The sequence below is a fragment of the Danio aesculapii genome, chromosome 22, assembly GCF_903798145.1.
Source record: "Danio aesculapii chromosome 22, fDanAes4.1, whole genome shotgun sequence".
Classification (NCBI taxonomy): domain Eukaryota; kingdom Metazoa; phylum Chordata; class Actinopteri; order Cypriniformes; family Danionidae; genus Danio; species Danio aesculapii.
This window is the reverse complement of record NC_079456.1, coordinates 5,533,440-5,559,862: the sequence shown is the minus strand read 5'-3', so window position 1 is coordinate 5,559,862 and position 26,423 is coordinate 5,533,440. Positions and strand designations below refer to the sequence as shown.

At 39.4% G+C, this 26,423-nt stretch overlaps 2 protein-coding genes across 2 annotated transcripts in view; one reads left to right on the top strand and one right to left on the bottom strand.

Moving 5' to 3' along the window:
- The first annotated feature begins 1 nt into the window (after position 1).
- Positions 2-4,976, top strand: LOC130215694 (kelch-like protein 23). Its single transcript, XM_056447527.1, has 3 exons — positions 2-1,060; positions 2,734-3,142; positions 4,670-4,976. Exons 1-3 carry the CDS (start codon positions 52-54, stop codon positions 4,974-4,976), a joined length of 1,725 nt encoding a protein of 574 aa, XP_056303502.1. The 5' UTR covers positions 2-51.
- A 13-nt stretch (positions 4,977-4,989) lies between these two features.
- cers4a (ceramide synthase 4a) overlaps positions 4,990-26,423 on the bottom strand; it is a 31,375-nt gene continuing 9,941 nt past the window's right edge. The window contains exons 4-11 of the mRNA XM_056447528.1: positions 17,627-17,745; positions 17,470-17,527; positions 15,066-15,116; positions 12,677-12,769; positions 11,088-11,216; positions 9,864-9,970; positions 7,334-7,490; positions 4,990-6,766 (exon numbers count right to left, since the gene is read on the bottom strand). Of these exons, the coding sequence (XP_056303503.1) occupies positions 6,566-6,766; positions 7,334-7,490; positions 9,864-9,970; positions 11,088-11,216; positions 12,677-12,769; positions 15,066-15,116; positions 17,470-17,527; positions 17,627-17,745 (915 nt within the window). The 3' untranslated portion in view covers positions 4,990-6,565. The remainder of the gene's footprint in view (positions 6,767-7,333; positions 7,491-9,863; positions 9,971-11,087; positions 11,217-12,676; positions 12,770-15,065; positions 15,117-17,469; positions 17,528-17,626; positions 17,746-26,423) is intronic.

Genomic DNA, 26,423 nt, shown 5'->3' with positions numbered 1-26,423 from the left:
CTCTTTCCTTTGCTTGCTGACCCCATTCCCAGTGACAGACTGGGGTGATAAATGTCATCTGATACACTTCAGCAGAGAAGTGAGTGGTGGGAGGGTGAGAGCACAGTCATGGCTTGTGGAAAACAAACAGTAGATACTCTAGTCCAGAGCCCAAATACTGAGAAAATTGAAGCTGAAGAGGAGCCGGATGCTATTGCCGTTGCTCCTGATGTAGTGCTCCAAGTAGAAGGAGAGTCGTTTTTTGTGAACCGTGAGCATTTGGCAAAACTGAGTCCCTACTTCCGAGCCTTGTTTTTTGGCGGTGGTCGGGAGAGCTCCAGGAAGTATATTGAGATTAAGGGAGTTGGACAGCAACAGTTTCGCACACTAATGGAGTTCACAAAGAACTTGAAACTTACCCTGGACACCAAGAACGTCCTTGATATTTTGGAGGCCGCTGATTTTCTCCAAATTGACAAGGCTCGGTTACTTTGCTGCAAGTTCTTGGAAAGGCAACTGCATCTTAGTAACTGCTTGGGAATGATGGCTTATGCTTGGCATCTTGGTTGTCTGGACCTTTACGCTGCAGCCCGGGATGTAGTCTTGACACACTTGCCTGCCATAGCCTCGGAGGAGGACTTAATGTGTCTTTCGAAGGAGAGCATTGCTGATTTGCTTGCTAGCGACAACCTAAGCATTCCCAGGGAAGATCTGGTCCTTGATGTAGCCCTTCGCTGGGCGACCTTTGAGCCAAGTCGGGAAGAAGACTTCATGGAGCTGGTGGGCCTGGTTAGGCCCGAGTGTTTAAGTCTTCCCTACATTACTGATCTTCTGTCCAAGATCAACAGTTCAGACCCACGTGCTAAGCTCATTTGTAGGCTGAACGATAGCTTGCCCAGCAGCTGGACTATAGGCAGGTCTGTGCCTAGGACTCGTTCAAGAGAAACTTTGTTTGTTCTCGGTGGATCGCATGAGGAAGAAACGCAGCTGCTATATCAGTTTCATCCCTACAGTGGAAGGTGGCAAGCTCATCCACCCCTGCAGAAGAAGTGTCTCACACAGTACTCCGTGGCTGCAGTAGGTAACAACCTCTTACAAGATATTTTAAGTTGTTATGTTATGAGTTATGTTATGGTATGAGTCCGAAATTTGCCATGCCAAAAAAAAAAACCTTGCACAATTAGTCAGATGCGTATTTGTGAATTACAGTGATGCTTCTTTTTTTTTCTTCAAAATATTGAACTGATCCTAAACAGTTGCCCTTCTAGATTTCGGCTTTTGCTTCTCCGGTGGCTCTGAATTATCAAAATAACTCTCAAAACGCTTGCTACAAATGAAAAAATAATAATTAGGTTAAAATAAATAGTTAAGGTCTAAAGCTGTGTCTCATTTCAGAGGCTGCATCCTCTGAAGGATGCAGATTTCAAAGGTGAGTCCTTCAAAGTTCACACAAGCCAAGCATTTTGAAATGAGAAGATTCAGCCTACAAAGGTCAGATCTCGTCACCTAGCAACCATAACAGCTGCCGTTAAAAAGCCGTAATAAAATTTGTGATAATATCTTTTAAAGTGATTTTAAAACTTATTTGAAGTGATCTGGAGACAAAACAAGGTTTACAAAAGCTGGAAATCTTTTCCCCTTGATCCATACATGTACACATAAAAATGTCAACTGTCTATAAAATCCCTTTTTTGTAAGACATGTCATATATTTTAGTTTTTTTAACATGTCTTTAGATATCCAAATAAAATAAACCTAATTCATACATTTAATCCAGAGTTTTCCTTTAAAAACGTCCTGCTGTTATCAGCGCGCAATGAATCTTGGGACGATCGAGGCCGCAAAGGATCCACCGGTTGTGTCCTTCATTACCTGGGAAAGGAAGAACGCATTTTGAGGCTGCATTTGAAGGAGCCTTCGAATTTTTTAAAAATAAGGCAGCCTTCATCGCGCCACGATGACGCACCGCCCTTCGAATGCATCCTTCAGAGGATGCAGCCTCTGAAATGAGACACAGCTCAAGTCAAAGAAATGTTTTTTGTATTCGTCATTCTAAAAAAAATGTCACGCACAGAAACCTCCATTATTTAAGAGTCCAATATTTATTCCTCCACGCAAATGCAAACTTTGTGAGGTAGAACTCTGATCATACACTGATTTCAAGGTTATGTTCAGTTTTATTATGATTAACATGTTAATTAACATTTCAAACGTGAGGTCATGTTTATTTTTTAACAAGAAAATTTTGGATCTAAACATTAGCACAGTGTCCACACTGGAACATTTTTGATTTGGTGTTGCATGCCCTTCCCAGAATGAACCTTTTAAGTCAAAGTCGACCAATCCTGTTTCTTGAGATTTACTTTTCATAGAGAGGTTGGTTTTAACCCTGCTCCAATATATACCTGTAGTTATTGAATTACTGTTTGATCCCAGATGGAACAAATCTTTGCACAAGGTTGATCTCCAAAAATACACTTCATCATCATTAGCCCTTCACACAAACAGACATATCTGGAAAGTTACTAGTAAATGGCAGAGATGAAATCATGAGTGAATAGGCCCTTTTTAAAAACACTGGAAAATTAGATACAGCAAATTTCCGGAAAAAGAAACTAACTTTACCAGTAAATTGCCAGAATTCTGCCCTGTGCGAACAGCATTTAAAAAAAAAATTGCCAGTAAAGTCATTCTAATAATTTTACAGCAATTTACCAGAGAGAGGGTTTTAATCTTACCTTTTTCTACTCAAAGGGGACAACATAGTAGTGACTGGAGGCTACTTCCGGGATGTGTTGTGGTATAGCGTGGACTGGGTGAGCATTTATGAGCATGGCAACAATCGATGGGTTGATGGTCCAGCAATGAAGAAATCGAGACACAGCCACTGTTCAACAGCTCTGGACTTCCAGCTGTTTGTGTTTGGTGGTAGTATGGATGAAGGACCGGTGGCTGATGTTGAAAGACTGGTGCTTGGAGCAGAAGAATGGGACGTGGTCAGCACCATGGTGCAAGCTGTGGAAAGGGCAGCCATTGTAACTCTGAGATCTAGTATTTACGTGGCCTGTGGTCTGGATGAAAATGGAGATGTTTACAGTGGGATTCAGAGGTACAGGCCACAGGATGATCAATGGGATGTGGTGTCCTATTCTCCATTCCCACGGTAAGTACAGCAATTGTGTCCACTTGTGTCCAACATGCTTTAGAGCCTTTCAAGGTCTACTTTCCAACACTTGTGTCTAGAGGTGTGAACCTACACTGGTCTCACGGTTCAGTTACGGTTATCATGCCATCGATTCGGTTCAATTCGATATCACGGTGCATTGACGATGCTTTCCATACACAGTTTTATTACAATTTTGTTCTTTAATACAAACAGTCAGATATATAAACTGTACCTTTAAACAACACGAGCATTTATAGAAAATAAGCAATAATATCCCATTCGCTTGTCTAGCAAGTTCTTACACCCCTTTGATTGGTGACGTGCTCAACAGAAAGGGCTGCTATTGGCTGGCGCTCTTCAGAGATGAGTGACACTGATAAACGGCAGCGGCGATCACAGCTGATCCATGATAGACACGGTGGAGAAGACTCTGCAGACACGCGCTTGTTTCTGTACCCAGAAATATCACCTTAACAGCCGAGAGGAGAGGAAAAGTCACGACAGCAGGTCAAATAGGCCACAGTGAGAGAGAGAGAGAGATGGACTACATTAATTCTCTTAATCGCAGTGAAGGGGCTTCTGCTGTAAGTGTCAGTGAAAGACTGTCCAGAAAACACACACGCAGTGAAATTGTGCACAGTTTCTCCGTTTTTAAGTAGTTGGAGAATTGTAAATACTCGCGCTCGCCTCTCTAGCACATATGAGATAAATAACGTCAGTAAATAATAACCGGTAATGATTATAACTGAACCGATACTGAATTGTCCGCATCTGCATCGTGGTGCACCGAAGAAACAATTAATTGTGACACCCCTACTTATGTCCAACATGCTTTACAGCCCTTTGAGGTCTACTTTCCAACATGTATTTAATTCTATTGCCAATAGAATACAACTGGAATCTAACCAAAGTTCTCAGACCTTGAGGGCTAGTTACCTACTCCTGTTTTAAAGGGATAGATCACTCAAAAATGAATATTCTGTCATCGTACTCATAGCCTGTTTAAGTGTTTTCTGTTGAACACAAAAGAAGATACTATGAAGAGTGTCAGAAACCAGTAGCTATTGACTCACAAAGTATCTTTAGCATAGCACACACATAGCATTATAATTTTCCTATTATGGATGTCAATAGCTACCAGTTTCCAACAAAATTTAACTTGAAACCACTTAGAGCAGGGGTGCTCAACACCGTTCCTGGAGATCAACCTACCTGCAGAGTTCAGTACCAACCAAACACACCTGAACCATTTAATTAGGACCTGACCGGCAGGTGTGTTTGTTATGGGTTGCAACTGAAATCTGCAGGAAGGTAGATCCCCAGGAACAGGGTTGGTCAACCCTGACTTAAGTAAAAAAAAAATTTAAAAAAAAGATTGAATACTGCGTCCTGATGACAATTTGTCATTTACGAATCCCCAAGACAGCCTACGTCCTGCAAATCATGCCAAACTTAAGAAAGACATTGTGTAATCTAAACGGGGAGTAAGTATCTTGTTAGATACATATGTATTATTTTTTTCAGTTATGACCTTCTTGCAACCGAGCTCAATGGTGCCCTCTATCTGCTGGGAGGACAGACTCTGCGTTTAGACATCGACACAGATGAGTGGACTGTTCTTCAAGAGGACTGTCTGGATAACAAATTCTTCACAGGCTGTGCCACAGCGAACGGGCAGATTTACATACTTAGCGAGAGGAAGATAAAGAAAACATACCCGAACATGATTCTGCTGGACCCTTACATTGATGCCTGCTTGGAAATCGATGATAAGATACCCTGTCCTGTACCCATAAGAGGCTGCGTCACAATGCATGTGAATCCTTTCTGAAGGCACAAGAGACTTTTAATATTAACATTTTAATAGGTATTCAAAAGGACCTAGAAACAAATACTGGAATGAGAAGTGTACAACATTAAAAGAACTGAAGAAGCTGGCTCATATATCACAAGAATACATATATCCTTCTGTCAGTGTTAAAAGTTACGCAGTATATTGCATTAATAAAATCACAGTCAATAAAATCCCAACAACCAAATTTGTAAAATTCATCCTTAGAGAAACAATCGCAGGTCATTTTAAGACTAAGAATAAACAGAGTATAGGACACACACAGCTTTCAGACAAAAGGCTCAGTTTATGGCTACGGTGCAAATAAACTTATGCTAGTTGTGTGAATGTGCTTTAAACAAGAATAAGTTCCAGCTCTATTCAGAATAGAAAAAAATGCTTCACTCCTCAGTCCATGGAGCGGATTCATTATTCAGAAAAATCATGGTCCTCAGATCAAAAAGATGTCCTCAAATCCACTTCCCACTTGTCAAGCAAAAATCATCAGTTTTGTTGCTTGATATTCCAGTGCTCAACAAAAAAGTGCTTCTAACAAAACAACAAGCTCCAGTGGTAAAATCACAAACACAAATGGATATTTCACCACAAGATGGCGCCAGAAGTCTTTTCTAGATATCCACTGATGCCCATTCTAGAAAAACAAGAGCCTGTGCAGACAAGTCACAGATTTTCACTCAACTTAAGACTAAAATGTCTAAATAAACGCTATGAAAAGTACTATAAAAGGTGCATCTACATGTAGTCACTCTCAAAAGAGTTTATATATATATTTCTGTTCCATACTGAACAGTAGCAGCACTTTAGTAACATAATCTAATTTAATTTAAACAGTTCAACAATTTAATACTTTACAGCCCAGTTTCACAAACAGGGCTTAGATTAAGCCAGGACTAGGCCTTGGTTAAATTAAGCTATTTAGCCACATTTATAAAAATGGCCTTAAAAAAATATATTACTGGATAAAAAAATGACCCTGACGTATTTTAAGACATATCACGCAAGTTATTTTGAGTTGAGACAGCTCAAACATTCAATTTAATCTTGACTTGCTTTAAACCTTGTTTGTGAAACCGGGGGCACACGTGTTCTTGAGTCATTTTAATGCACACCTTTTAATTTTTAATGTGCCAATTCGACTAACTTTAATTTAAGAGTTCACTTTGTTTTGATTCGAACACACTATAATGGTAACAGCATAAATTGTATTATTTATTATTGTTATGAAACCAAAATATGAAGTTCAGAGTTGGAGCTTGACAGACAAGAAAGCTAAGGAAGTGAGTTAAAAACAAAACACTTAAAGGGATAGTTCACCCAAACATGAAAATTTCTTCATTTACTCACGCTCAAGTGGTTCCAAAGGTTTTTGTTTTTCTGTTGGACACAAAACAAGATATTTTGAGGAATGTTGGGGGGAAAAAGCAGAAAATGATGTCCAAAAGTATTATTAAAGTCAATGGTTGTCTTTTCCACTATTCTTCAGTATATCTTCATTGTGTTCAACAGAAGGAAACTCTGATTTTAAATTTGTGGGTGAAACGCCCCTTTAAATGCATAAAGTGGATTTACTATCTATCCTTTGGTGTTCTACTATTAATTTTTTGTCTCCGATTTGTTAAATTGTTCAAAACACAGTTATTGGCCAAAGAAGCCAGTTTTGAATTAAGTGCACCCTTTTTTTGCTCCCAGCTGCGCTCTTCTTCTTCTTCTCCGACTTCATCATCTTCATCAGGCTCGCTTTCATCATCGCTCCTTTCATCTCGCTCCACCTTAAAAACACATTGGTTATTTTTAAACTACTGTAGAGGGGAGGATAATCCTACATTTATTTATCTTTTCTATCTTGGGTCCAAGGCTGTGAAATAGCCTGCCTCACCCCATATAGAAATCTGATATATGCCAATATGCAAATTACATATGTGACATAGAAAATAGATATAGAAAATGTCATATACGGATATAACATATATTTCAAAATACTGCAGAAACTGATGTTTACATATATATCATTTCAGTCATTCGACGTGAAACGTTACAAACATGTACATATATATGTTCTGCTTATATATGACCATATATGAGATCTCTATATGGGATGAAATTTGGGAGATAACTTCGCTAAATTTGTTTAAAAAGTGTTTTTTTTCCCTGTTATTAGCATATGGGAGTTTTGGCTAGTTTTGACATATTGTGCTTTGTTTTTTTTTTAAGATGTATTGTGTGATTTTCTTTATTTGCTTGTCCAGCACTTTGGCATGCATGTGTGGTAGTAAAGTGCTTTATAATTAAAGTGAAAGTGAAAGGGAAAAGTATTGGTTTATAACATAGATACTCACTTTGCCTAAAAAGACAAATTTGTGAACCATTCGAAGAATCAGCCAAGCCCAAAAGATGTGCAGAGCTTGAAGAACCAGCAGCAGGCCGTTAAAGAAATAATAACCAGGGTATGGGGAAAATACGTCCAATGAATCCACCACAGCGGTGTAGACGATTCTGGAAATAAAACATTAAATCTTAGATTAAAGATGTTTTCCAGTTGTCAAGAGCTGTGGCGAAATATCTAGATTTTCAAAGATAGAGCTTAGTTTTTAACCAACATATGGTGCTCTAGGCTAGTTTAACCAACAGATGGCACTCTAGTCTATATTTTAACCAACAGATGGCACTCTAGTCTAGTTTTTAAACCAACATATGGTGCTCTAGGCTAGTTTAACCAACAGATGGCTCTCTAGTCTAGTTTTTAAGCCAACATATGGTGCTCTAGGCTAGTTTAACCAACAGATGGCACTCTAGTCTAGTTTTTAAGCCAACATATGGTGCTCTAGGCTAGTTTAACCAACAGATGGCACTCTAGTCTAGTTTTTAAGCCAACATATGGTGCTCTAGGCTAGTTTAACCCAGTGTTTCCCAACCCTGTTCCTGGAGGCACACCAACAGTTCATGTTTTGGATGTCTCCCTCATCTGACCCATTAACTTCAGGTTTTGGAGTCTCTTCTAATGTTCTGATGAGTTGTTTCAGGTGTGTTTGATTAGGGAGAGAATGAAAATGTGTACTGTTAGTGTGCCTTCAGGAACAGGGTTGGGAAACACTGGTTTAACCAACAGATGGCACTCTAGTCTAGATTTTAACCAACAGATGGCACTCTAGTCCAGTTTTTAAACCAACATATGGTGCTCTAGGCTAGTTTAACCAACAGATGGCACTCTAGTCTAGTTTTTAAGCCAACATATGGTGCTCTAGGCTAGTTTAACCAACAGATGGCACGCTAGTCTAGATTTTAACCAACAGATGGCACTCTAGTCTAGTTTTTAAACCAACATATGGTGCTCTAGGCTATTTTAACCAACAGATGGCACTCTAGTCTAGTTCTTAAGCCAACATATGGTGCTCTAGGCTAGTTTAACCAACAGATGGCACTCTAGTCTAGATTTTAACCAACAGATGGCACTCTAGTCTAGTTTTTAAACCAACAGATGGTGCTCTAAGCTTGTTTTTAACCAACAGATGGCACTCTAGACTAGTTTTTAACCAATAGATGGTGCTCTAAGCTTGTTTTTAACCAACAGATGGCACTCTAGTCTAGATTTTAACCAACAGATGGCACTCTAGTCCAGTTTTTAAACCAACATATGGTGCTCTAGGCTAGTTTAACCAACAGATGGCACTCTAGTCTAGTTTTTAAGCCAACATATGGTGCTCTAGGCTATTTTAACCAACAGATGGCACTCTAGTCTAGTTTTTAAACCAACAGATGGTGCTCTAAGCTTGTTTTTAACCAACAGATGGCACTCTAGACTAGTTTTTAACCAATAGATGGTGCTCTAAGCTTGTTTTTAACCAACAGATGGCACTCTAGTCTAGATTTTAACCAACAGATGGCACTCTAGTCCAGTTTTTAAACCAACATATGGTGCTCTAGGCTAGTTTAACCAACAGATGGCACTCTAGTCTAGTTTTTAAGCCAACATATGGTGCTCTAGGCTATTTTAACCAACAGATGGCACTCTAGTCTAGTTCTTAAGCCAACATATGGTGCTCTAGGCTAGTTTAACCAACAGATGGCACTCTAGTCTAGATTTTAACCAACAGATGGCACTCTAGTCTAATTTTTAAACCAACATATGGTGCTCTAGGCTAGTTTAACTAACAGATGTTACTCTAGTCTAGTTTTTAACCAACAGATGGTGCTCTAAGCTTGTTTTTAACCAACAGATGGCGCTCTAGACTAGTTTTTAACCAATAGATGGTGCTCTAAGCTAGTTTTTAACCAACAGGTGGCACTCTAAGCTATTTTTTAACCAACAGATTGTGCTCTAGGCTATTTTCTAACGAACAGATGGTGCTCTAAGCTAGTTTTTAACCAACAGATGGTGCTCTAGGCTAGTCTTTAACCAACAGATTGCGCTGTAAGCTTTACAAACAATCGTAGTCTACTTGCATCCAATTCCTTACACATTCCACTGGAATCAAAATCGTCATTAATGAAGTTAATGAAAGGTTTTAGCGAATTACAATAGTGTTCCTAGAGAGCTGTGTTTACATTATTCCAATGATATCAAAGCCAACTTACATGACTCTGAACCCACAAAGCACTTAAGTGTACACTTTAAATCTAGCCTAAAGCACCATCAGCTGTTAAAAACAAAGCCTACAGTGCCACCTGCTGTTAAAAACTAGCCTAGATTGTCGGCTGCTGTTAAAAATTAGCATAGAGCACCGTCTGCTGTTAAAAACTTAGCTAAGTAAATCTCACAATCAATGCAGAATCTATTTATTAAATGATTTGTCGCCACAGTTCTATGGTTGTATTTGAGATGTTTATAAATCAAATTCATATTCACATACAGTCCAATGACATTCTTACCTAAAAGGGAACACTATAAGGCGAGTTACTAAGAAAACTGCAGCGAAAACAACAAACAGGGCATCGCAGGTCTTCCTCCATCCAGCATAATTAAACATCTTGGCGGACTGTAAATTAAAAACAATGATCATTAGTGTGATCATCTTCCAAACTGGTATTTTAAATGAACATTCTTGTTTAAGGAATAAATAATCAGGGGAACTTCTGAACTTTCTGTTTCCTGGTAGTTATTTACGCCCAAAGCAAAAACAAAAAAAAACCCTGGTACAACTTGTTAAAATAAACACGACAAGTCTAAACCTTGGGTAAAAATGAACTCGGTTAACCTTTGTTCACACATATACTGTAGTTCAGTTCACTTAGTTTGGTTGGTTCAACCCAAAAACAAGACAATATCTTTAGACCTTGTTCAATTGGAGTTAGCATTGCCATTGTTGAACTTAAAGAAACAAAATAAGAATTGAACTTATTTTCAGCAACTTTCTGAAGGTCTAACATTTCGTTTTTTAGGGTTATATCTTCGAGTTATAAATCAGGTCACATCAGATTGTGTTTTTGGTTTGTTTAGATGTTCTTTGGTTTGTGTTGCATTAATATCATGGCTGAACTGCACCAAAATCCATTTGGAAGTGGACTAAAACATTTTTTAGGCTCAGATGTCAGCATTCACACTTAATTTAAAACAAACTGCATTAAAAGACTAATTGCACCAAATCTACCAATTGTGAACACAAACTTAAATGATAAACAGGACCATAAAAGCTCTTAAAGCATGTGGTTGTGGACTGCTTGATTCTGATTGGCTGATGAACATTTTAAGATGTGTGGTTATTGTCAGATAATTGCACAGCTAAAGTAGTTCCGGCAGGTTTTGAGCGCATCACAGCTCCATATCACTACACTAAATGATTTAGGGTATTTCCCAGCTACAACAGTCAAAAATCACATCAAAACACAACAGAAGGCTTTGGATTTGATGTGTAAGAAACTAGTGCTACACACAGGAGCAGTCTGAGGACAAAAACCTCACAAACGTCTGAAATACAGCGTCTGAACAGTGACAGTTCAGATACTAGTATCACAATGAACCATTAGAAAACAATGAGATATAATGGTCCTTAAGTAACTGTTCATGTCAGTTATTCCACATCACGAGTTTTCATGCTAAATCTGGGATGTCATAATAGAAGCTCACAGAGCAGCCAATCAGATTGCATGATTTACCTCCAGCAGGAAGTCAGACGAGTCGTGAACGAGCATCACCAGGGTTCCCACGCGCACATAGTTCGCACAGTATGAGAATGCGATGAGGAAAATGGTGGCGATGTGGTGGATGATTTGCTCTTGGAAGTCCTAAACAAACAAAAACAAAGCATTAGAGCGGCGTCCACACTTTCAGGAATGCTGGCTATTGGGAATAGAGATTTTTCCTACTTGAAAAGTCTTCATTAAGGCATTTTAACCAAACCAAGGAGTAACAATGAGAATCACAACATTAAACATTTTAAAGCAAAGATTTCTATGAAAACCTGACAAAAAGACAAGACTGTGGCTGCGTCTGAAATCGTATACTTCCCTACTATATAGTACGCTAAAAACAGTACAAGAGCAGAGAAATATGTCTGAATTCATAGTATTGGGAAAAACAGTAGGCAAGAAGTACAATGATGACCTATTACTTCGGTGAGAATCTGAAACGCGCATTCAAAGGACATTCAAGCTATCCCATGATGCATTGCGAGAGAATTCATGAATGGGAATAAAGCAACGCAACTGATGTGGGTAGATCAGTGTTTCCCAACCCTGTTCCTGAAGGCACACCAACAGTACACATTTTCAATGTCTCCCTAATCAAACACACCTGAATCACCTTATTAGAACATAAGAAGAGACTCCAAAACCTAAAGTTAATTAGTCAGGTAAGGGAGACATCCAAAATATGTACTGTTGGTGTGCCTCCAGGAAAAGGGTTGGGAAACACTGGGGTAGATCATGTGAAAATGACAGATGTAGGATGTCCCGATTCCATTCAAACGATATATAACAAACTCTGGTCGTGTAATAAAGTAGTAGTCAAGTTGTAGTCAATTTCAGACGCAGCCAGTGATGACTTTTAAATTTGGCAGAAGAACTACAATCCCATGAAGCACTGCAATGTCAACTGAATTTAACTCATTTGCATTTCTTGATATCTATTATCAATAAAAACATTTTGTAGATTACACCTGTATACACATATTTTGAATAGGATTTAGCGAGACTCAACTTTGTGGGAGTGGGCGGAGCTTACTGCCACTCTCTGATTGGTTGATTCTTTATCCAGCATCATGGGTAATGCAGTTTTTCCTGCATGAATTCTGCTATTCAAACGTTACAATTTAAGAAACATGTTAAAAAAATAATCAATGGCTTCAACCAAAGCATAAAACACTGATATAGTGACTATATAAGGTACTATTAAAAAGAAAATGATTTAGGATTTAAAGTGTGAATAACATAATTTGGTAACACTTTAGTTTAAGCACCAATTCTCGCTATTAACTAGTGGCTTATTACCTGCCTATTATCAATATATTGTCGGTTTATTAGTACATATAAAGCACATAATCTACATCCCTAACCCAATACCTAAACCCAACCTACCCAATACCTAAACACAACTACTACCTTAATAACTTATTTATAAACAGCAAATTAGCAGTTTTGAGGCAAAATCATAATTTTTGGTTTATAAATAGCGAGAATTGTATCTTAAAATATAGCGCGCCCCATCATTTTTGTATAATTACGTCAGAGCAGGAGTTTAGACTTACTTTGCGCTTTATGTCCACCGATACGCAAAGCAGAAGTGAAAGGTAGAAGGACAGCTCGACGATATAATACCAATACTGGGCTTCTGCGACTGCCTGCGGATCAAAGATCACAATCAAAATGACAAAATAATAGAGTGGAGGAATAGTAACGGCAATTTGTAGGCAGAAAAACCCGAAAGTTAGCATTTTAGCAGTTAGCATTTTAAGTTCCGTTTTCTTTGGTTCCATCGTCCCAGAGTCAATTGGTTTTACACAAACTCAAGATACTTTCACGTTTTATTCTACAACATAAAAGACATCAGTTACACAACACTTTTGATTTATTTTAAATTGATTACGCTTCGTAAAAAAGACGGCTGCTACAACACTACAGGCAACAGTCAATGCAAAAATGCAATATACATCCTGTAGCATGGTTCGCACAAACAGGCAACATGAATGAAGCAATTTGAGCGAATGATATGGCCGACTTGAGCGTTATTGGCCGTTTGATGCGCATAAAGCATGATTCGTGACTCGTTCGAGTTTAAAAATCTGAACTTTGGCAAAAATATGCAGGAGAATCAGAAATGCCACAGAACGAGTCCATGTCATTTTTCAGCCTTCCATAGCACATAAAGCAAAGCTACGCTCTCAACAAAATCCATGTCAGCCATTTTACAACAAAACTGAAGTAATTTTGCATCTGTTGTGAAGTGAGTTTCATGTGCAAATGAAGCGTGTAAATTAAACAATTTCAAGCATCTAATTTCGTGCAAAAATTGCAAACAAAGCGAGTTATTTACACGGTCAATGCAAAAATGCGATAGACGATAGGTGCGATGGGTGTGGTTCGCACAAATTAGGTGGCATGAATGATGCAATTTGAGCGAATGAATGGCCAATTTGAGTGTTTTTGGCTGTTTGACACACATAAAGCATCATTCATGCAAATCATTTGAGTTTGAGTTTGAGTTTAAACTTTGCTGAAATTTTTCGTTAACTAATCAGGAGAACCAGAAACGGCACCAAACAAGTCCACACCATTTTTCAGCCTTCCATAGCACAAAAAGCAAAGATACACTCAACAAAATCCATGTCGGCCATTTTACAACAAATCTGAAGTAATTTCACATCTATTGTGAAGTGAATTTCATGCGCAAATGAAGCGAGTAAATTCAAAATTTTTAAGTATCTAATTTAAAGCGAGAGTTATTTACACGTTCAATGCAAAAGTCAATGCAAAACTGCGATAGACGATAGGGGTGATGGGCGTGGTTCGCACAAATAAGGTGGCACGAATGACGCAATTTGAGCGAATGAATGGCCAAATTGGGTGTTTTTGGCTGTTTGACGCACATAAAGCATCATTCATGCAAATCATTTGAGTTTAAAAATCTGAACTTTGCTGAAATTTTTCGCTAACTAATCAGGAGAACCAGAAACAGCACCAAACAAGTCCACACCATTTTTTAGCGTTCCATAGCACATAAAGCAAAGATACACTTAAGAAAATCCATGTCGGCCATTATACAACAAATCTGAAGTAATTTCGCATCTATTGTGAAGTGAACGAAGCGAGTAAACTCAACATTTTCAAGCATTTAATTTGTGCAAACATTGCAATTTACCGCACAAGGTGTGAAGGCCCCTTAAGTATAGTTTCCGATTCACACGAGGCTTCAGTGTCAACGCTTGATGGAGGGCATGTCTGAAGTTGGGGCTGACGCGATCATCTAGCAGCGGCAGCCAATGAAACTAGTCCGCTATTGGCTACTGTCTTAGCTGGGGTATTTGCATAAAGTGATCTGAGTGGCTAACGCTTCCTTTGGTGCCTAAATTTGAGAAATTCCCAACTTCTGCAGTAAGCAACGCCGCTGAAGCGATGCCGACGGATCCACAAATCAGTTCGGCAACGCTTGACATCAACCATTTAAAGTGAATGGGAAGCGTTGATGTTGACGCCTGGTGTGAATGGGGGGTAATGAACTATGAACACAGACCTTCTTTTTTGCAATAATAGAAAGTCTAAGGGAAAATCCTATTGTTTTTTTCTCCAGAGAGAACCAGTGGGATGCTAACAGCCGATAGGCTAACAAAGTGACATCATATTCCCTCCACTCTATATGGAGAAGATCAATATTGTCTTATTTCAGAACGAACACGTCAACATTTAATAACGTAAAAATGAACTGTATAAAAACATGCTCTCAAATGAACAACAGTTATGATTTTATGCTAATGACTGATGATTCTGAGTGTGGTGTTGGATGGTGTTTAGGGTGCGGCTCTGAAATGTTCCACAGATTTTGGGTTTTAATCTCCTTCAAAGCAGATCAACTGAGAGAATAAAGTTCCTGGGATTGTTCAGCAGGAAGTGATTGTGTTCGGAGAGACGTTTGTTTCAGACCTGTGCCGGGTATCCGCTCCAGCATTCCCGGTGATCCCAAAACCACGGAGTCTGCAGAACATCAGTGGACAGAAAATAATGATTAGATGTTCATGTTTATTGCAGAGGATAAAGATTTTGGTTGTTATCAATGTTTTTTTGTTTGTTAAAATACACAGTCCTATTGTTTGATATAATATGCTAGATATTAATCACGGTAGATGTAGTAGTAATTACTGCAATATAATATAATAATATAATATATAATAAATATTATATATAATATAATAATATAATATAATATAAGGCGACGCAGTGGCGCAGTAGGTAGTGCTGTCGCCTCACAGCAAGAAGGTTGCTGGTTCGAGCCTCGGCTGGGTCAGTTGGTGTTTCTGTGTGGAGTTTGCATGTTCTCCCTGCGTTCGCGTGGGTTTCCTCCGGGTTTCCCCCACAGTATGGTACAGTTGAATTGTGGTACGTAGTGTATGTGTGTGTGAATGAGTGTGTATGTGTTTCCCAGTGATGGGTTGCAGCTGGAAGGACATCCGCTGCATAAAACAAATGCTGGATAAGTTGGCGGTTCATTCCGCTGTGGCGATCCCGGATTAATAAAGGGACTAAGTCGAAAAGAAAATGAATGAATAATATAATAAATATAATATAAATATAATAAATAAATATAATAAATGTATATAACAACTATTAATATTACAACTTTTTATATAAAATCCAAGACTTTATAAGCACATTTTAAATGAATTTTACAGTTTTCTTTAAATTTAAAAACATTTTTTAAAAACATTCATTATGGATAAAATTATAATGACATTTTTCCAAATGTAGATGTTTTTTAACAAACCTTTTATTGACATGCAAATATAAAACAACACAAAAAAAATAAGTACAGAAATGTATACTTTATTACAATATTTTAGCCCAATATAACAAAATATATTATAAGAATTAAAAAACATTCAATTATAATATTTGAAGTCATTTATAAGCCATTTTAGTTCTATTAAAGTTCTAAATTATTACAAATATTTTTCTTTTTTTATGTAGTAATTTATTATGTTGTAAATGTTGCATATCATATTACATTAATATTATTTAAATAGAATGTGGTAGCTATTGAATTTTATAATCAAATTAATATATAACATGCAATTATGAAAAGTAATTTAAATGTTTAGATTTCATTTTTTCTATCAATATTTTAATAGTAAAACTGCAAAATAAAAACTTGTATTTTTCCAAATGTACACTAAATATTACGATATTTTATCACATTTAAGCGAAACAAAGTGGCAGCCAACGGTAGCATTTGATAACATGACAAAATACAATATAAATGAAATGATATGAACTCATTTATAGTAATATTTGAAGATAGTAATAAGCTGTTTTACTTCTATAAAATTAGAATGATTAATCCTTGCTTACAGTCTTATTTTGTAACTATTGCGAATTGTATCATATCTTATCATTTATAAACAAAATGGTAGCATATTATAAAAATGTATAATGCATGACTTCCTAATTTCATATTTAGGAGTTACAAAGGTTATTTTTAATGAATTTTAAAATGCTGTTAGTAGGCACAAAATATTATATTATTACTTAATATGAAAAATGATTCAGTAAATGCCACTAAGTAACACTCATTGTAAGAGTATATCATAAATATGTGTAAAAAATATTTGATGTAATCTAATATATAGCACAATCTCAATAATAATACAGTTGAAATCAAAATTATCCCTCCAGTATATTTTCCCCAATGTTCTTTATAACGTAAAGAAGATTTCTAAACATGATAGTTTTAATAACTCATCTCTAATAACTGATTTACTTAATCTTTGTCATGATGACAGTAAATAATATTTGACTAGATATTGTTCAAGACACTTCTAAACAGCTTAAAGTGACATTTAAAGGCTTAACTAGGTTAATTTGGTGAGTTCGGAAAGTTATTGTATAATGATGGTTTGTTCTGTAGACTATCTAAAATATATAGCTTAATGGAGCTAATAATTTTGACCTTAAAATGGTTTAGAAAAAATTAAAAACTGCTTTTATTCTAGCCGAAATAAAACAAATTAGACTTTTTCCGGAAGAAAAAATATTATAGGAAATACTGTGAAAAATTCTTTCCTGTTAAACATGGGAAAATTAAAAAAAGAAAAGAAAAATCACAGAAGGGTGAATAATTCTGACTGCAACTGTATAAATAAATATACAAAAAAACATTGTTTAAATTTGTAGGCATACTGAGAAATTATAACAACATACAATTTAAAACAAAACCTTTTTGCCTAAAAATTTCAGATTTGTCTTACTGATTACATTTTTATGCAGATATAAGACTGAAAATTATGAAAACTATGATGAGATCAATTGTTTGAGACTGTTTTGAAATACTCACTTGAATGAGAGAAATGAGTCCGGCTGAGAAGATGATGAGATAAAAGCCAAACCTCCACCTGATGAAGCACAGAGAGCAGCTGCCGTTAGTCAAACACACACACACACACACACACACACACACACAAACACACAGAGAGTTTTCAGCACACACTCACGAGGCTTCGCTGAACTTGCGGGAGTTTGCGGGTCGGTCCTGAACTCTGCGGCGCCGGAGCCATGACTGAATCTGCTGCTCGCTGAGACCACAGAGCTTCACCAGAGCCTGAAGCTCCTCCTGAACACCAACACACTTTTACTGCCTCAGTGCGGTGAGGGACACAATCCGCTTTTTACTTTGAAATAACAGTATTTTACTTACCCTATTGGCAGATTATTGTGCTTGTTTTAAGAAACACCCACACATTCATTATATATGTACACACCCTTTTTGAAAATAAATATTTTTATCAATTTCTCAGCGACAATAGGTCAAATATTTTGGTGCATTTCAACAAAACACATTTATTAAACAGATATATTTATTTAAATAATATTTTAGTCACCAAACATATTTAGAAATAGAAAGATAATACAGTGTATTCGGAAAGTATTCAAAGTGCTTCACTTTTTCCACACTGTTTTATGTTACAGCCTTATTCCAAAATGGATTAAATTCATTTATTTTCTCAACATTGTATACACAATCCCCCATAATGACAATGTGAAAAAAGAGTTTTTGAAATTGTTGCAAATTTAAAAATAAAACCTGAAAAGTCACACGTACAGAAGTATTTTTGCAGCCTTTGCTCAATACTTTGTTGATGCACCTTTGGCCGCAATTACAGCCTCAAGTCTACTTGAATATGATGCCACAAGCTTGGCACACCTGTCTTTGGGAATGTTTGCCCGTTCCTCTTTGCAGTACCTCTTAAGCTCTATCAGGTTGGATGGGAAGCGACGGTGTACAGCCATTTTCAGATCTCTCCAGAGATGTTCAATAGGATTTAGGTCTGGGCCCTGGCTGGGACACTCAAGGACATTCACCGAGTTGTTGTGAAGCAGCTATAACATATAAATTTGGGTGGACTATTTTCTGGACCGTCATTGTAAGTTATTTTGTTACATAAGCTCAAGATTTGGCCTCAGTACTGGCTAATCTAATATATATGCATTATATGTTGAGCACTGTATGTATATATATATATATATATATATATATATATATATATATATATATATATATATTATTATTATTATTAGCCCCCATATTTATTTTTTTCCCTAAGTGAAGTTTAGTTATAAACAAGTTTCGAGAGGATCACGTGCTTATGATTGCTAGCGGCTGGATCCGCATTATCCAATTCTCAATGCACCAATCAGACGACTCCTAAGCTACTACAAATACCCTGGGTTACGTACCACCGCTATCTTCGTTTTGAAGACAGCTCTGCTCCGAATCAACTGCTACTGCTACTGCTACTGCTACTGCTACTGCTACTGCTACTGCTACTGCTACTGGCTACTGCTACTGGCTACAAAAACTACTTCAAAACGACTACATCTCCAACTATACTCCAACAACATCAAAACCTTCCACTTCAAGTGCCTCACACAACGCATCCGCTGTGTCTTCAAACCAATTCTCCAGCAAGATCACAGTCAAACTTGATCACCGTCCATGAACTCTGCTCAACTCTCAAGACGCCAGCGATTACGCCATGGCAATAAATAACTCACTGCTCTCCTAGCGGTGCACCTGCAGTAACGTATATCGCATGCTTTAAGGGGAAGCCTCGCAGAAAAATAACTACTTCCCAACAAAGACTAAACATCTATAAAGCTTTTGAAAGACAAGACTCGCATGACTAGAGAAATTTCAACCAATAACTCACCTTTCCAGCCTCCTGCCCGTCCACTGATCCATAACATTCCAAGTAATTCGACTGCAAAGACCCAGACAATCAAGTCCCTAAGCTTTGGTCCGCGGCATGTTCGTGCGTAGAGAAACATGACAGAATGCGCTGTCACCATCCAATCTAGTCACGGAGCGCAGCTGCATCTCCTACACATTAACTCTAGTATTCTGGTCAACAAAATGGCCGCCGATCTTTTGATTGACACCTCATTGAGCCAATAGCAAAAAGAAGACTTGTCACCATCCAATGAGCTCCCAACTCGAGATGGTCCCGCCCTCTCTGACAATTTATGAATGAACTCGGCTACAACACCTTGTGAATTATAGGCTCGTGATTTAATAGCATTGAGATTCCAAACTTAATGTTAATGGATTAAAGTAAAGCCTATAACAACATTCCATTCACACTTCTGCTAAGTGGTGACTTTATAGTTCAGAGTCTGATGTTGGCAGTTGATTATATTTATATATATAAAAAAAAAAAAAAAAAAAAAAAAAAAAAAAAAATTAATTAATAAATAAATTTTTACCCAATCATTTAAATTCAACACATCTAGCACAGAAGTTAAATCGTAATGTGATTCATATGTCCATACCAAGCGGCAACCTCCCGCTCTCCCTCGGGAAGCCAATACGGAAGTAACTAAAACTGCAATTCATCAATTCCGCTAGTCCCGGATCCATAATAGAGCAAATTGCAGTTGAGCCCACTGTTAGAATGGCCAACTTTAAAAAAAAAAATAACATTGTTTACACCCTGGTACAAAGAACGATTTGGCTTTTATTACCCTCCATGACAACTGCGAGGGGGGTGAATCTTTTATAACTCATCCATTTCCTTTATATTAAGTTTGCATAATTAAGGGCATGGCCACTTGAGTGACAGCTAGGTCTCGCTGGTCGCTGTCACTTCACCTCAGCTGAATCCGGCAGATTAGCCACTGATCTCGGCATATTCATCGTATTTTTGTTTTGTTTTATGTGGCTTTACACAGTCAGCTGCCTTTTGGACTTATTCTTACAATTATCAGATATGGGATGCTGTGTGCACTTAATTGTGCTCACAAACCATTAATGTGGCCTCCGTTTCCCATGTGAGTAAAGTTACATACTTATACACCATCTCTATAATGTGTGTGTTTTATTTAAGTTCATTTATCATTTATAATGTTCTTTAGAGCTGTAAAGCACTCCAGAATGTGACCGATGGATTAGCTGTAGGCTCTAGATCAGTCATCTGAAGCGTTATCATACAGTGTTATGCTGGAGTTCATCAATAGTCTGGCATTTACTAACACACACTATATCTGAAGTGTTTGGAAGTAATTCGCGTTTTCCTCCTGTAGAAAACGTCATAAGAACAATGCTTCGTGGCTCAATGTATTACAACAGTGTTTTTAAATGTCTAAACACTTTACTGATATAGTGTACAGCCAAGCACATGCGGTCAGAACACAACGAGTTGCAGGTAATAAAGTATTAAGTGTTTCTCCCAAAGTAAAGTCTGTCTGCCAGGTCTAAGCAAGTGCCAGCAAGTGTCTGTAGCTCCGCTCACTCTCCGCCTCTCTGCCCTTGTTTGGTATCCCGCCGTGGGTGCGATGACGCACAAACAAATGGCGACGGTTGGCCGCACCCACTTGTAGCTTCTTTTGCGCTCTTCAGAAACCTATAGGTGATGTCACGGATGCTACGTCCATATATTTTACAGTCTATGGTCCATACACAAAGTGACATGCAAGGTCATAATAACAATTCAGTTGAATCTGAAATGGCAAAGGAACAACTCCATGCTTAATAAGTAGGAGGAGGATATTTCTGACAGTAGATCTTCAAGAGGTATCTGTCTTCAAGAAGTACTTCCAGAACCACCAGACAAGCCACACCCCATATCCTCAGCTCTCAATCCATCTGCCATCCCGTGGGGGGACGAATGACCACCCCTACCATCCTTGCACTTCATGTCAACGAGGCTATCATACCATGCATTAACAAAGGCGCTTGAATTCACAGTTACCCATGCCCTTATTAAGATGCCTCGCATGGATATCAGCTAAAACAAATCATTATGTCTGGCGTACATGTATCATGTTGTAAAGATTTCATTTCTGATTGTCTTTGGTTTCTCGTTTCAGAGATCATGACTGCCGGCCCTAGAAGCTGACCCTCATCCAACCTATTACAATCCACATTCATTCCAAATACATTCACATTCCATGCAAAGGATACATTTTCACTAACCCAGCCCACACCACGATGCCATATTCCCACTTGCCCCTTTTAGTTTTAAGATGTTCTGAACTAACATCAAACGTCAATCCCAAAATCCACCTCACCACATCTGATCTAACTTTGCTGGATGAAGAAACTCCATGTTTCTTTATTAAGCAAATAGCTCAATTTCATAAAGGACGTTCTGGATACTTCCTCGATATCCCCTCCCCCACACACCCATTCCAAACCCTCCAAGCATTCTTACACAACAGTAGAGCAATACCCCCTCAGGGAAGCCCAGCTGATCCTCTCCAGCCGAATTCCACCCACACGCATTTCTAGGTATAAGCACGACTATGCCTTTTCCCCCTATTCCCTCCTACTAACATAGGCGCTCCTTCACTGCCCTTCCCACTTTTTACTTCCTTTAACTTTCCCTCCAAACTTGAGCTATTCCATACTCCTATTCACTCCCATTCACCACAGCTCACACCCATTTTGGGAGCACCCAGAGTTTCAATTGCTGCAGCAGAGACGCTCTAAACAAGCTCACATACACCTTAATTTCCAATACCACTATCGTGACACTCCCACGTACTCATACAGCAGCAATGCTTCTACGGGTGCGCACATTACCTCCATATTGACCCACTGCACCTCTTCAGTAGCATAGATGCTCTGCCGAGCTGCACTTACCCATAGCACCACCGCAACTGTAGTGAAGCTCTAGCTAAGCCCTTATTTTCCTTCATCTCTACATATCACTACGGACAGTATTTACATTCCAGTAGGAACACTCATAACTCCAATACTGGCCACCACTGCACCTCTGCAACCGCAGAGGCACCCCGCTGAGCTACACTCACCCATAGCAACCAGCAACTGCGGTAACGCTCTAGCTGAGCCCCATTTACTCTCATCTGTACACATCACTATTGACAGCATTTAACATTCCTGCAGGAGCACTCATAACACTTCAATATTGAATACCACTGCACCCCCGCAACAGAGGAGACGCTCTGCCGAGCCTTATTCTCCCTCTCCACCACTGTTGCAGCAGTGACGCTCCACCTGAGCTCACACACATCTGCATTTAGCCATTCACTACCAATACACTCCCCAGCGCTACAACATCAGTTAAAACGCCTCTGCGGAAGTGCACTTGCCTTCCAATTTTGACTTCCACTACACATTTGCAACAGCAGAGAAGCTCCGCAGAGCTTACTTTCCCCTCCTCACCACTGCCGCAGCAGTGACGCTCTGCCTGAGCTCACATACACCTGCATCTAACGTACCACTACTGACACACTCCCCAGCACTGCCACAGCAGTTAAATTGCCTCCACGGAAGAGTACTTGCCTTCCAATACCGACTTCCACTGCACCTCTGCAACAGCAGAGAAGCTCCGCTGAGCTTCTTTTTCCCTCTGCTCCACTGCCACAGCAGTGACGCTCTGCCTGAGCTCACACCTCAAGGAAACCCAGCTGGCCCTAACCAGCTAACACAATACTCCAGAACAAGGGCTCGAGCATGACCCTCTGTATGCGTGCGTATGTGTGTACATGGATCTATGTGTATGTGCGTGTGGGTGTATATGTGTATGTACGCGTGTGTATATATGTATATGCATGCATATATGCGTACATGTATATGTGTACGTGTGTGTGTGTGCTTATGTATACATGTATGGGTTTGCGTATGTGTATGTATGTGTTATGTATGCGTGTATTCATGCGCGTACTTGTGTATGTGCATGTGTGTGTCATGTATGCACGGTATGCACGCATGTGCATTTGTGTGTGTCGTGTGTGCACGCATGCATGTGATGTGCATGTGCATATGTACCTGTCTGTACATACCTACCTTTCTGTTTCCAAGCTTTGCTATGCTTTGCCATCCCACCCAACAGCTCTGACCCCCGCAGGGGTCTAACCCGAGCTTCGACTCCCGCAGGAGTCACTTCAAGTCCATCCCTGGCCACCCCTTCACAGTCACACCTCCAGTAGGAGCATCCCTGCCCCCTCCTTTCTCCCCACTCTTACTGGAACCCCACCCCCCCATGGCTCTAACCCCCGCAGGGGTTGCTCCGAGCTTCGATTCCCGCAGGAGTCATCACCGCCCCCCAGCCTTTAGGAATGGTATGCACACACGTACGAGCAGGTATATGTGTGTGCATTTGCATGTGTGTGCGAATGTGTGTGCGTGCATGTGCACGCATGCAGGTACATCCCTTCTCCTTTGCTTCCTTCCGGCGTCGAGATCCTCCGCCACCCTCTTTTTATCCATCTCTTTTCAGCGAATTACTTCGCTACTCTTTCTCTTCCCTTAGGCCCTCAATCCTCAGCTCTAACTCCCGCAGGAGTCACTAAAACGAGCTTCGACTCCCGCAGGAGTCTCGCCCCGGCCACCTCCTTCAGTAGTCTCCACCGCCCCCTCCCTCCCTAGACTACAGCAGGAGAAATGCCTACATCAGCTCTGACCCCCGCAGGGGTCGCCCCGAGCTTCGACTCCCGCAGGAGTCATTCACTGCCCCTCCCTGGCCCTTACTTATCGATTTTTATATATGTATATATATTTTACATTTATACTCTCCTTTTCTTCTTTCCGGCGTCGAGATCCTCCGCCTGGCGATTATTTGCCCTTTCTCTACTTCCTTACAGCGTTGAGTGCTTTTGCTACCTTTCTACCGCTTCTTTTATCTCCTCCCTTATCTCCTTATCTGTCAATTCCCCCAATAATTTCCTCCTTCCTGCGGCAAATTTTCTCCGCTAACTGTTTTCTTTCAGCATTGATTCCGCTACTTTTTACTTCCGCTTAGGTCCTCAATCCCCAGCTCTAACTCCCGCAGGAGTGACTAAAACGAGCTTCAACTCCCGCAGGAGTTCATGCCCCCCCTGGCCCACCACACACCATCTCATGCAGGAGTCTTCACCGCCCAATACCTTTCCCCACTCCCGCAGGAGCCTGCCCACCCCAGCTCTCACTCCCGCAGGAGTGTATCCAAGCTTGACTCCCTCAGGAGTCAATCCAGCCCTTCCCACGCCTCCGCTTGGACTCACGCAGGAGTCTACTTTCCTCTGCTCCCGCAGGAGCCTCTCTTCCTAAAATATCAATATATCCAGCAGCCGGATATGGCATTGTTACATCTGCATTTTGGGGGGTTCTTAAATACGCGGCTGCTGTCCCGAGCTATATATGGCATTTTGGGGAGTTCTCGAGATCTACCTGAGCTCAAACTCCCTTCTCGCCTTGCAACGGGAGGGAGCCCCGGGCTCGAGGATCTTATGAGCTCAGGGCTCTCTCCCGGGACAGCATGCCAAACAAGCTTATAATTAATCATCAGCTAAGTGTGAACTCTTGAAGTGAAGTTTAGTTATAAACAAGTTTCGAGAGGATCACGTGCTTATGATTGCTAGCGGCTGGATCCGCATTATCCAATTCTCAATGCACCAATCAGACGACTCCTAAGCTACTACAAATACCCTGGGTTACGTACCACCGCTATCTTCGTTTTGAAGAATCCCCCCATCCACCCCTACTCCTCCTCCTTCCTAGATGGGTGACACGGTGGCCCAGTGCTTAGCACTGTTGCCTCACAGCAAGAATGTCTCTGGTTCTAGGCTTTACCAAACCAGCAGACATTTCTGTGCGGAGTTTGCATTTTCTCCCCGTGCTCACGTGGGTTTCCCCCGGGTTTCCCGGTTTCCTCCCACCGTCCAAAAAACATGCAACATAAGTTAATTGACTAATCCAAACCGGCACTATAGACATGCTCCTAGTAAATGGTTATCTCTCAAGAGCAATCACTGGCTGTTCACTGGTTATTACAGCGGGGGAGTTCTCGAGATCTACCTGAGCTCAAACTCCCTTCTCGCCTTGCAACGGGAGGGAGCCCCGGGCTCGAGGATCTTATGAGCTCAGGGCTCTCTCCCGGGACAGCATGCCAAACAAGCTTATAATTAATCATCAGCTAAGTGTGAACTCTTGAATTTCTGTTTAACAGCTTAAAGTGACATTTAAAGGCTTAACTAGGTTAATTAGGCAAGTCATTGTATAATTATGGTTTGTTCTGTAGACTATCGAAAAAAAATATAGCTTAAAGGGGCTAATAATTTTGACCTTAAAATGGTTTGGAAAAAATTAAAAACTGCTTTTATTCTAGCCGAAATAAAACAAATAGGACTTTCTCCAGAAGAAAAAATATTATAGGAAATACTGTAAAAATTTCCTTGCTCTGTTAAACATCATTTGGGAAATATTTAAAAGAGAAAAATTAATTCAAAGGGGGCTAATAATTCTGACTTCAACTGTATCTATACATATATATATATAAAGAATATATACTGTATTACTCAAATATAATAAACTAAATAAACACTATATACTAAATAAAAACGTCCCAAATTTTGATGTATTATTTTTGAAAACAAAATATGTTTTACTTTTCTAGAAAATGCTTCTTGATTTAAGAACTTTTTGATATTTGGACTAGAAAAAAAAAGATACATATAAAACAAAAGCAAATGTTAAGATTTTGATTAAAGACTACCAAAGCAAGCATTTATTTTTTTGCAGATTAACTTGCGCAGATGAATTGTTCACCTTAAGAATAAAATTGTGCCCAAGCAAAAAACTTTTGATCTCACGCAGACTGCAAACTAGAGTTTTCCCTCATTGAGTCAACGTGTGTGTGTGTGTTGTATATTTCAGTATCCGCTTGTTAAGTGTGACGTCACGCTGAGTGGCTTCTGGTTCCAAGAGGTCTATCAAACTGTATGGGGTGACTCATCAAATGGTAATAATAAACGTTATCAAAGCGCTGTAATACTTTCGAAAATCACGATCAC

Bases quoted from the DNA above. Each gene is read 5' to 3' on its own strand.
- LOC130215694 (XM_056447527.1), top strand. From the start codon at position 52: ATGTCATCTGATACACTTCAGCAGAGAAGTGAGTGGTGGGAGGGTGAG. The intron at 1,061-2,733 runs GTAACAACCTCT...TTCTACTCAAAG, and splicing joins GTACTCCGTGGCTGCAGTAG to GGGACAACATAGTAGTGACT. The intron at 3,143-4,669 runs GTAAGTACAGCA...TATTTTTTTCAG, and splicing joins TCCTATTCTCCATTCCCACG to TTATGACCTTCTTGCAACCG.